The following is an 11817-nucleotide window of genomic DNA, read 5'->3' as shown; positions in this document are numbered from 1 at the left end:
CTCAGTAGTCTGCAGAAGTTGCGTCATCGTCCTTCCACGTGGACGTCCTGGTGGGCTAATTGTGCGATGGAGTGGGACTATTCCAGATAACTTTTTCAAAATGGGCCTTTCTTTTCTTTTTCTTTTTTTTTTTACTTGAAGACAAATCACATGGATTGATGGATCCAACCCAGTCCATTGAAAGGACTCCTAAGGAATATAAGGGCTCACATTTAGGTAGATTCCAAAAATTCAATGACTGGATCATTAGATCTTTAAAGATCGGATTCACTCAATTTTTTGAACCAATAAAAAAATTATGTGGGAAAAAAAAATAAAAGGGTAGAATCCTAAAATTTTGATTACTTTTTGCTGCCTTTCTTCGAATAATGGAAGGGGGGGGGGGAAAAAGATCATGTTTATTATAATAAATCCCATGAAAATTGTGTTCATTAAACTTGGCCCTTCTCATATGAAGAATGATCACTTTTTATTTTCTATCAAAACTTTTAAAAAATCATATAAAGTGCAAACTAACATGGTTTCTACCCTACTTGGCTACTTCTCGACATATTAATACAGAGCAAAAGCACAACAAAAACTACTGCAAAAAGTACTCCCCCTCAGGACGTAATTAAAATCCTAAGCAATTCCAATAATAGACAAGTCAAATGTTTTCGTATATTATCCTAAGAAAAACATTCATTTTATCTCTCTCGACTGGAAAAATTGAAACCGCCGATGGAACGAAGAAGAATACAAATAATAGACTAGAAATTTTGGATTGTAAATTATTTGAGATATTTTTACTGTTGTACTTTTTGTGATGTGATGTATGTGAGATAAAAAGGTAATTGGGAAGATAAAAAGTTGTATTAGAAATTGTAATGGTGATATAAGCAAATATATTTGGGGAAATAACCCACTGTCCAAACAAACCCAATTATTTAGGCAGCTTATGTCATTCTCGTATGGAACTGTAGAATTCCAACGATGCAAATTAAAGTTGATTTATGTAAATGTGAAGGTTGATATTCTCATTAAATGTTTACATTTCTTTTTTTTTTCTTTTTTTTTTCAAATGTTTACATTTCAAACAAGTTTAAATTAGGAGAAGATTGGATGCCACGGGAAGGATCGCAAGTAAGCTGTTCCAGATTCGAGATCTTCCTCATACTTAGGCTTTAAGAAAAAGACGAGTTTAAATTATTTATACAAGGGCTAATTGCATTTAACCTATCGAACTATTGCTAATTAGCATTTTGCCCTTTAAACTATTGTTTGTAGCATTCTATTGCCTTGAACTTTTGAGTTTCTGCAATTTACTCCACGCACTTGCCACGTGGCGAAATCTCAAGCTAATTTGGGCATTTGTTCATGAGTTTAAAAGAAAATTTACTTGCAAACTTGCAACGACATTCCCTAAGATGTGCCTCCAATAAAAGATATTGAGCCTTGTCTAATTTTGCTGATACAAGAGCTTGACAGGTAAATGACCAGTCAAGTTGTTGACAAAATAAATTAGGGCTATCAATGAGACCAGTTCAGCTCAAACCTAACCCATTCGACTCTAAAAAACTTGTTGAGTCTAAATTTTAAATAGACCAAATATTAGACCCAAACTAAATGTGAGTCAAGATTGGACTATACTAAATTAAAGTTCGATTAAGGTTCGACACTTATATAATTATATATATAATAATAATATCTATAACTTGTAGTTATACATATAGTGACATAAAATGCTAATAATTTATATATAAATTTATAGTAATTCATAATTGAAAAATATATATTATAATAATTATGTATTTAAGTAGGAGTTTGGACCGAATCTGATTTAAACTTAAAACTTCTATAATACTGTGAGCTAAATTTGAGCATTTCAATTTGAACCCGAAATCCAAAAATCCATATAATTTGTGAATGAGTCTAAACTTGTTAAAAACCAATTGACGCCTCAAAAATGAATGGTCAGTCTCAGATGAATTCTATCAGTGGTATCATTGGTATTATCGAGAGTTAGTCTGCACATTTGTGGAGTAGACACGTTAGTCAGTTCCAAAAATTCCAACATGTTCAAGTGATCAAAACTAAATCGTGACAAATAGAAAAGTTTGAGGTAAACAAAATGCCCTAATTTACGTTTGAATAGCAAAAGAGCCAATCGTCAATGAGTCAAGGATCTTCATGTCTTCAAGGGAAAATTAAAATAAAAGATACACACACAAATTTATAGAGCCCCCAAAAAAAGTGATTAAGCTCTATGACTCCTTTAATATGCTTTTCATCCACTTGTTACCAAGAAAAAATTGCTCCTTGATACTTGTCTAAATCATGATGCTAACCACATTTTGGGTCAGGAACATCGCGCGGTGCCAACAACGACGTGCCGGAGGCACATGGAAAGAAAAGTTATGCTATACCACTTGTACGACGTTTTATAAGGGGCATTAGCGACAATTTCCTCCTCCTCAGAATCCGCACGCCAGGCCATTATAAACCACCCCCCCCCCCCCCAAACAACGACTATAAGGGGTTGTACTATAAATTTCTCTAGCTTTGGCATTGGTATTTAGGTTCAGCTACTCCACTGTCAAGTGGTTTTCCTCCCGAATTCATCGTTCTCTCAGTTCAGCAGTGTCGGAAGATCGAAAGATGTCGTGGCAGGCGTACGTCAACGACCACCTTATGTGCGACGTCGGGGATGGTAATACCCTCACCGCCGCTGCCATCATCGGCCACGATGGCAGCGTCTGGGCCCAGAGCGCCTCCTTCCCTCAGGTCTTCTAAAAAGAAATTCAACATTTAGTTTTCTTATTTGAATTACTTTTTGTTGCAGCTGATAGAAATTGTGTACTTCGTGCGTTTCCCTTTGGAGATCTGAAAATTAATGCGTACAATGTTGCACTAGTACGTTCTTTCGGAGTGTTGACTCTTTGGTACTTGGTTAATCTGTGATCTGGGCATGATGTTTTTTTCCGCTATGACGAGGATGCTATAGTTCTGATCCAATACACAAATGGAATGTCGATTTTGGGAGTTCTTCCATTGACTTTGAGTTACCTGTGAAGTTGGATGACTTGGTTCTGATCCAAAAGATGATTGCTCATTTTTTTTCTCTTTATAGTTTTAAGAAAAGTTTTTTTATTCCGGTGATTGATCACACCTCTAATTTGGTCAGTTAAACAGCCGCTGCACATAAATTTTCCAGTTTGGATATAAGTTATAGACGCGGTTAATTGAAATCAATGTACGTTAAAAATAATAATAATAATAATAAAAGTACTTAAGGTGCATCTGGGGTTTGCTTTTATGCTTTAAGAGCTGGAAAGCTGTCGTTAGCAGCCAGTTTGTGTAAAACAATTAAATAAGCACTTGCTTTTTAATACCTCGCTTACAATTCCCATGTTGTTACAAGAGTATATGGGTAATCACAGACCATAACTAATGATTTGCCATATCAAAGCACTCAAAATAGGGAATTGTAGGAACAGGTGTTTTGTGAATTAGAGATTTTATTTGAAAGAACTGCTAATGCTGTTCTTCTAGCTGGTTTCTGTTTTCTTGGACATGTTCGCTGCTACTTTTATTAGGAAGGCATCTGTATTGGGGTGGAATGAAAGGGTTGTTAACGTGTACTTTTTCACTCGAGCTGTTGTTACAGCTCAAGGCCGAGGAAGTGAGTGGAATCATGAATGACTTTGCCGAACCTGGCTCTCTTGCACCAACTGGCCTGTTCCTTGCTGGCACAAAATACATGGTAATTCAAGGTGAACCAGGTGCTGCCATTCGAGGCAAAAAGGTATTGAATTTGTCTTATTTTACTTGGAGGCGAAAATGTGTTCCTGCTGCATGATTGGGGTGCAATTTTTTGGGTCTTGTGTTGGATGTGGAGTTTAAATTGGTAGTTAATGCTCCTGTTGATGAAATATGAGAAGATGACAGGTTGCATCATGCAAGGGTTTTGTGCAGATTGACTTGAAAACTTGTTTCTCATTTTTTGGGAAAATAAAAATGGCGATCTGAGTAATGTTGTATGGTGGATCCCCAGCTTGTATCAGATGCATCATACTCACCTGTCAGCTCTCACGAATGTCTTCTAATATTTTATTTGACTTGCTATTAATCAGGGATCTGCAGGTGCTACCATTAAGAGGACCGGCCAGGCCTTAATTATTGGCACCTATGATGAGCCACTGACTGCAAGCCAGTGCAACATGGTTGTTGAAAGGCTTGGAGATTATCTTATTGACCAGGGTCTTTAACTATATATATTCTTCGTAAGTGGTAGTACCGCTTACAGAATTTCTTTGGATCCTTTACAAGCTTTGCATCTAGATTGTCCGCCAATGAAATGATTGCAGCGAAATCCTTGTACTAAGATTGATTGGGAAATCAGATTTGAAGTAATGCTTCATCGGCGCGTGAGAAGTAGAGATATCATCGTCTGTTTCTGGATTTGACAGGGTTTTCTTTGTATTCTACCTTTATGAAAAGTGGTACTATGATGATTTCAAGCGAGGAATTGATCTTTTTTTTTTTTCTGATTTTGAATTTTTTTTATACCCATTTGGTTTACATTTGACACTTGGCTTTTGTAATTACTGGGGACGATGCTTACTTTATTTAATTGATATTTGGGCGGATATATTTTTTTTTTCCCGAACAAAGACATAAACACACACACCTAGTTAGATTAACGCTCAAGAAGTTAACACCAAAAAACGGTCCAAAGGACAATCTAAAGAGGATCCACAAAGCAACCCTGTTCAGGGTTATATGGTGGGTGGCTTTTCATTCTCGCCTATTTCCTTCAATACAAATGAGATGAGATACCTATTTATGATACAAATAAAAATATTTATGATACAAATAAAATATGAGTAAATCTTTTCTACACTGACAGTGTGTACATTATCATCGTTAGAATCACGACATGTGTGCAAAAATTAATTTTCAAATTCAAATTTTGCACAGATATTATTCATCCAATACTGATAGTGTATACACTGTCAGTGTAGGAAAGATTAATCCATAAAATATTACGTGAAATAATTCAACAATCCAAATTATACAGCAGACATGTTTTTAGTCGGAGCATTGTTCTGAGAATTTTCTTCGGTTGATTGGTATCTGATTTCAAGTATTGCGCGTTTCAAGATCTTGCAAAACCCGTTTTATCTCTCGAATCATTGGGACACTTTTATCCTTGAACCCGTAACGTGGATAGAGAGACTGCACGTAAACACGTTTTATCTCTTGGATCATTGGGACACTTTTATCCTTAAAACTCGTAACGGGAACAGAGACCGCACGTAAACTGACCGCATAAATTCATGCTTGAAGCCTTGAATCAGCGCAGACATTTTTCTCCGAAAACGCCCTCGTCGAACCACAGGTGAGAACTAAAAAAGTCTTCAAGGAAGGGAATATCTATATCCTCGCAGTGAATTGAGCCTCGTGCTTATAAAAAGGGGACTCGTCATGAGAATAGTTGATGCACAATTACAAAACAGGAATCCTCGTGGGAGGGATATTACCCAACAGACATCAACAAAAAAAACACAAAAGAAAAGCAGATCTAATTCTCTCTCATTAATGGCTTTGCTTTTGACATACCAACCATCCATCCGTCCCCCCCAAGTTGAGTACCTACAGTTACATGCAAAATTCGAGGGAAGATTCGTCCTATAACCTTTTTACCAAATCTAGTAAAGCACATTTCCGGAGGCCACCGTGCTTATCCCTGAGACACGGCAGCCATGCTCGCCAAAATCAAAAGTTCTTTTCAAGAAATTACCACAGTTAAAAGGATACTCAAGAAACCCATAAGCAGGCAACCAGGGACATGGATAGAAACTTTTCCAACAGATGATGCAGATTTTGAAGCACTTGCAGCTGTTGCATTACTCGCAGCAGTTTTCCGGCTCCTGTGGAATGTTTGCACAAACCAACTCAGTAGGAGCACGTTACATACCAGACAAGGAAACAATCATAAAACCTTGCGGAACCTTAACTGAAAGAAACCAAAACTTATAGATGATGAATGGTTATAATAATATAAAAGGGAAACATACCCAACGGTTGCATAAATGCAGTTGTCGTAGCCTGCACAAATATATGATCATGTGTCAGCCAAACTATGAAAAAGTCCCCAAAGCAGATAATCATCCAAGCATACAACAGGAATTAAAATTCTTTTGAGCCATGGGAGCCATGGGATGATTTTCATCAAAATCATCGAAGTATGATGTCAATTTTGCTTTTTGGATGTTGGAGAAAGAGGCCCTAGAAAACAAATTACCATCAAGACACACTATATCCTTTTAGAAACATCCATAAATTGAAGAATCAACATCCGAATTCCATCTACGCAAAAATATTAGATATACTCTCCTAAATCTGAATACCGAATATCTAAAAATTAGGCATATCCTCTCCATTTCAGGAACTGCCACAACAATTTAGGTGCACTGGAACCACAATCCAAAAGCCTTCAGATTTTGAACTGCTTCTGAGGACTGAGGACTCAAAAATTATGTCAAAGATTAATCTACTCGGTCCAGAAACTGACAATGATTACTTAAATAGAAGCCCATATTGCCTAAAATAAGTAAATAAATAAATAGAAGTCCAAATCTGTTTTAATGAGCAAACAAACAAACATAAATACAACAGCCAGAAACACAGGTATTACTTTAAGTGATGAGCCAGCAAAGTTAACTCAAGTATTTTGATTAATTACGGTATTATAATCTGACACTCATGAGAGAGAGAAGAATGTCTTATCAAAGCCTCCCCATTATGAATGCAGCTGTATCAAAAGCAAACAAGTAACTTGCATCAGTGCTAAACATGCATTTCATGTTATGCAATTCAATTAAACAGTCAACTAACAGAATCCATCGCAACTCAATTAAATATGTTTTGCCTCCACCACCCCATTAATAGGCTGAAATGAATGGTTAAATGGTTTTTGTGTTGCATAGAGCAGAATAATGTAAAAGGCACAAAGTTGAATAAACAGTTGAAGTTGAACGAACTTTTTTAACATACTTGGGTTCTTATTCGTTCTAAGCCCATTTCCTCCAAAGCTGCAAGCAATATCAGTAGCCCCATTCTGTTGGTAATAACTGTTAAAAGCATATGATGCATGAGATACGAGGTTATCTGGCTCAAAACAAGGCTGACTTGGCTGAATAGCAGAACAATCCACATTCCCAGATCCACAAGCCCAATCGAGGGCATTCTGAAGGTCAGCATCAGAAGCATTAGATGCTGCAACACACCATGTTTCATTTGAACTAGTGATGTTGGCACCTGTTGTGATATCCACTGTACCCCTGCCAGTGAAGTCAAGGTTGTATACACTTGTCTGGTCCGGGAAAAATAAGCCCCAGTTTCTCTCAGATTCTAACCCTGGTTTCCTGTTCTCATTGAACAAGGAAAAGATGTATACATCTAGCTCCTGTCCTGGCTTTGCTGGAGTGCCAGTGTCATTGATGACATGGCGAATCAGATTTGTGTTGTAAGTTTGGGCATTGTCTGCAGTTGCAGCTGTTTCTTTAGGAGATCCTTTGGATGGCCAGCCTGTCTCGGTCACCATTATTTTAATGGTTCTGAAATTGAGAGCCATCAAAGCAAAGTAAATAGCATCAATCTGGGCATCAAACATATTTGTGTAAAGTAAACCAGTATTTGGGTCGATTACTTCAGACGATGACTCAAATAGAGCATAGTCCAGGGAAACGTTGCTAGAGGAATCCCTGTAGGCATAGTAAGGGTATGTATCAACCATGAAAGGTGACTGATTCTCAGCAAGAAATTCCAGCAAGGGTCTCAGAAAGAATGCATAGCTACTATTGAAAGCCCCTGCTGAAGGTGGATATGACCGGGACAAAACACCCAAAGAATGAGTAGTGGAAACTTTGATTTTCTTGTGAAGACCAGCCTTTCTCAGAGCAGTGAAAACATTCTGCATAGCAGGTACTACCATCGCAGAGACATTATTGGGAACCTCAGTGGCTTCAGCACCAACTGTTATGTATGTGATCTTTGTGGCTGGATAATATGGAAGAATGTTGTTTCTTAACCAAGTATCAGCATTAGATTGAAATTGTGAGAATGGCAACAAGTCTGAATTTGGAATACCAATCACCAGCTCAATTCCACTATTTGCAAAGGCCTTCAGAACTTGGATGTTAGAGTCATAAATCCTCACATACTTAATGTTATGATTTCGAATCAATTGTACAGCTTTATCTGGTGTGGGAAGATCATCAGCATTTCTTCCATAGCAAACTCCAACTTTGCTCCCTTGGCACACTCCTGTCAAATTTTGTTTGTGAAGTCTCAGTAGAAAAAGAAAAATAACATTTAATCTGACTAACTTCTTGTAGTAGATAGTGAGGAGAATATTGGAGCAGGCAAAGAAAGAAAAAGTAAAAAAAGGAGTCCACAATCATTCGTGTGCTTTCCATGCATCTTAACAATCAGAAATTTGCATCGGCATCACAGCATGTGCTTTGAAGCCAAGCTCCAGTAAACTGCTTTAAGACTAAGTGTTATTGAGGTAGTGACTGTGATCTACTGACAAATGCATGGACCGATACAAGACATTGCATACACCAATATCCAATAATCATTGTTTGCATCTGAATAGTCTCTTACACTGCATTTGTTCAAAGGTGAACATTAGTTTCGCCCATCATCTAGGCACATCAACTACTCTAAGTACAGAATTCAGGAATTCAGGTGGTACCACACACGAAAGGACTACTAAGGCAATTAAATAACACCAAAAGAAACTATAGAAGTGTTTTATATTGCTCTTGTCATAGAAAATAAAACGATGGAAGACGACAAATTCCACCTAAAATAGTTTATCTATGGCAACAACGTAAGAGTATATAAAAAGACGCGGAAGAGTATATAAAAAGACGCACGCATATGCAAGATGCAAAACAGTACTAAAGAATAACTGCATGCAACTCTGTCACAAGGTCATTACATATTGCTTTAGATAATAAACTCACATCACAGACAGGACCATATCAACAACATAATTATAGCCCAAACATCAGAAAAATGTTCCTTAAATCTACAATTGGAATTAGGAAGACACGAACCACAAGCAAGCAAGGAGGGATGGGGAAAATATTGACTTCCTTGTTCATTTAAAGTCCAAGAAACCGCCAAGACTCACATTCTGACATTGTGTTAACAAAGAGATTGAGGAACTTGTAGCTTCATCAAGCCTCCCTTGTGTACTTGGGTATAGATGGAGCTGGATCCAACATGTAATCATCTTAAACACTTATCTAGTCTAAATCCTAATGGAACTTAAAAAATAGGCAAACAAACACACTTCATATTCCTTCAAGTTATATCTATACCAATTATGCAGCTAATGAAGCAAAGTTTTGCATTACTCGAAAGAAAAAAAACCATTAACAGTAAATAGGCCAAAATGACAAGGCTCAAACGAAACAAACAACTTTCCCCTGCATTGTTGCGCATGTTGTAACAAAGATGCAGAACTGACAGTGCAAAGTGATTGAGAAACAATACACATAAAACAGACAATAGGGATAGCGCAAAATTGGTTAAAAAAAAAAAATACCCCAGAGCTATAGAAAAAGAAATCCCCCACAGGAAAAGTTTTAGTAAATGATTAAGTGGGTTGGGTGCATAGCCCCAAAAAACAAGTCACCTTGACCAAAGAACTATTCAAGATGTCGGTGCTGAAAACAAATACTACTGCTAGCAGTTGATCAAAAGAAGAGGAGGACCGCACAATGAGCCAAAAAAGGGAAATGAAAACATCAAAAAAGACGGAACACTAAAATAGGCACATTACCAATGAGCATTAGTAGAAGGGAAGTAACAAGTACGAGTATGAAGCTCCTCCCCATCACCTATCTTTCTTGGTTTTCCTTCACCTTTTTCGGTCTATTAGAAAGAAGAGGAGAAGAGAAAGGAAGCCTTATTTACTGGCTTTTTCGCTTGTGAGTCTGTCCAGAAGACAACCAACGTTCACCTGGACAAGAGAAGAGACTACTCCAAACGATTATCTGTTTGTTTCTCTTGCCGGGCTGGAGAAAGAGGACATTGGGAGCGCTCTCTCTCTGGAGCAGCAGCGAGTGGAGTGTCCCTGTGACAAACCAACAAAACCGTAAGAAGACAGAAAGAAAGAGAGAGGAGAGTGAAGAGAGAGAGAGAGCGAGAGGACTGGCTGACTGGGTGGCTGCGTGTGTGTGTGTTGGACAGTGTGCGTCAGCAAATGTCTAAGTAGGAGTGTAGGACTAGGAGTAATGTCTGTAAGTGTAAAGCGGACCTCAGAATATCTTATGGAATATAATTTAGGAAAATGCCTCGATTCCGCAGCTATTTTCCCAAAGCATCATTTTTTTTTTTTATTTTGCTTTACTTTCATAAGGTAATGCTACTAGCAGGTGCTCCCTGTTAGCAAGGTTCTATTTCTTGGCAAAATGGGATGTCCTGTTCTTCTCTACTTCTCTGCGAGTGTAGTAGTGTACAACAACTGTTTCCAGTTTCCACCTTCAGGCTCGGATTTAGGATTTAGAATTTAGAATAGTCCCCACCACTTTTAGCACCTGTTCCATCAGCCTCATCTCCGATGGAACTGGTGGGATCGACCGCTACGAACCATATGACTCCAAGCTGCTGGTGGGATCGACGGTCAGGACTCGGGAACCATATCCCCCTGCAAGCTCCCGAAAGACGCGAGACGGAAGACCTCAAAGTATAGAGTAGTTGAAACGTTGAATTATGGGTCGGCTTTTCTCACGGCAGCTACCCAGCACCGTTCACGAACCTTAACATCTTCAGGGATAATTTCAAAAACGTCCCTTGAGGTTTTTGACAATTGCAACAACCTCCTCTTCTAAGGTTTGAAAAATTATATAACATTCCTTAAAAGTAGGGCTGTAATCGAGTCGAGTCGAACTCGAGTATCACGGATAGGGTGCTCGAGCTCGAGCGAGTAGTATTATTGAAGCTCGAGCTCGAACTCGAAGCTTGCTCGCAATACTCGAGCTTGACTCGTATGGGCTCGAGTCCATTCGAGTCTTATCGAGCTCGCTCGAGTTCGAGTTATTAAATTTCATTTTTTTGATAATTTTTGAGCGAAAAGATATTATTACCCTTTTAAAATTTTTATATGACTTGAAATATTTCGTAAATTCGACAATTCTTTTGGGTATAAGGGTAATTTTATAATAATAATATATTAAATAATTAAAATTAAAATATTAAATAATTAAAATTAAAATACTCGATAAGCCTCGTCAAGTCTTCGAACATCACTTTTGAATGCTCGAACTCGACTCGATAACCTTATCGAGCTGCTCGAAACTCGACTCGAACTCGGTTTGACCGAGTTCGAGTCAAGCTACTCGCGAGCAGTTCGGTTCGATTACATCCCTACCTAAAAGTATGTCTTGATGAAACATTAATGATGTAAGTTTAAAAAAAGAAAAAAATCACTGAATATTCAATATTACCCCTCTCTAATATGTAAAACAAATTAAATGCTAAAAAGGTAACTATCAGTCTATCACCATTATTTATTATGTGAAAATTTTAAGTCAATTTTTTGCAGGAAAAGTTAAGCCATATTTTGAACGCTTTCGTAGTTTTTTCATAGCATCAAAGGAAGTAAATATGATTTATCAAATCTTATAAAAGGTAGATGTAATTGATAAAGATCTTAGAGGAGGTTTTCTAAAATCATCCCATATTTTTAAGCAAAATCATACTATAAACATATATGAGTGTATCTTGTATGTGATATTAAAAAAAAAAATTAGAAGA

General features: G+C 37.5%; 2 protein-coding genes across 2 annotated transcripts; one reads left to right on the top strand and one right to left on the bottom strand.

Moving 5' to 3' along the window:
* The first annotated feature begins 2504 nt into the window (after positions 1-2504).
* On the top strand, positions 2505-4630 carry LOC113697199 (profilin-1). Its single transcript, XM_027216710.2, has 3 exons — positions 2505-2763; positions 3647-3784; positions 4113-4630. Exons 1-3 carry the CDS (start codon positions 2638-2640, stop codon positions 4245-4247), a joined length of 399 nt encoding a protein of 132 aa, XP_027072511.1. The 5' UTR covers positions 2505-2637; the 3' UTR covers positions 4248-4630.
* A 910-nt stretch (positions 4631-5540) lies between these two features.
* Positions 5541-10756, bottom strand: LOC113697105 (glucan endo-1,3-beta-glucosidase 13). The gene is made up of 5 exons (XM_027216573.2): positions 10319-10756; positions 9842-10135; positions 7039-8310; positions 6060-6090; positions 5541-5912 (listed from the first exon to the last, which is right to left on the bottom strand). The coding sequence occupies exons 2-5, from the start codon at positions 9894-9896 to the stop codon at positions 5771-5773; spliced, it is 1500 nt and encodes a 499-aa protein (XP_027072374.1). The 5' UTR covers positions 9897-10135; positions 10319-10756; the 3' UTR covers positions 5541-5770.
* Between the last annotated feature and the right edge of the window lie 1061 nt (positions 10757-11817).

This window comes from Coffea arabica, chromosome 6e (genome assembly GCF_036785885.1).
Source record: "Coffea arabica cultivar ET-39 chromosome 6e, Coffea Arabica ET-39 HiFi, whole genome shotgun sequence".
In the NCBI taxonomy this organism is placed as follows: Eukaryota; Viridiplantae; Streptophyta; class Magnoliopsida; order Gentianales; family Rubiaceae; genus Coffea; species Coffea arabica.
Note: the sequence above shows the minus strand (reverse complement) of the source record. Positions and strands in the feature narration are given on the sequence as shown.

What these genes read in the sequence shown, in the direction of transcription:
- LOC113697199 (XM_027216710.2), top strand. Translation starts at nt 2,638, where the DNA reads ATGTCGTGGCAGGCGTACGTCAACGACCACCTTATGTGCGACGTCGGG. An exon ending in AGAGCGCCTCCTTCCCTCAG is followed by an intron (nt 2,764 to 3,646) that starts GTCTTCTAAAAA and finishes CTGTTGTTACAG; the next exon opens with CTCAAGGCCGAGGAAGTGAG. An exon ending in CTGCCATTCGAGGCAAAAAG is followed by an intron (nt 3,785 to 4,112) that starts GTATTGAATTTG and finishes GCTATTAATCAG; the next exon opens with GGATCTGCAGGTGCTACCAT.
- LOC113697105 (XM_027216573.2), bottom strand. Translation starts at nt 9,896, where the DNA reads ATGGGGAGGAGCTTCATACTCGTACTTGTTACTTCCCTTCTACTAATG. An exon ending in CCTTCTACTAATGCTCATTG is followed by an intron (nt 8,311 to 9,841) that starts GTAATGTGCCTA and finishes AAAATTTGACAG; the next exon opens with GAGTGTGCCAAGGGAGCAAA. An exon ending in TAGAACGAATAAGAACCCAA is followed by an intron (nt 6,091 to 7,038) that starts GTATGTTAAAAA and finishes ATATTTGTGCAG; the next exon opens with GCTACGACAACTGCATTTAT.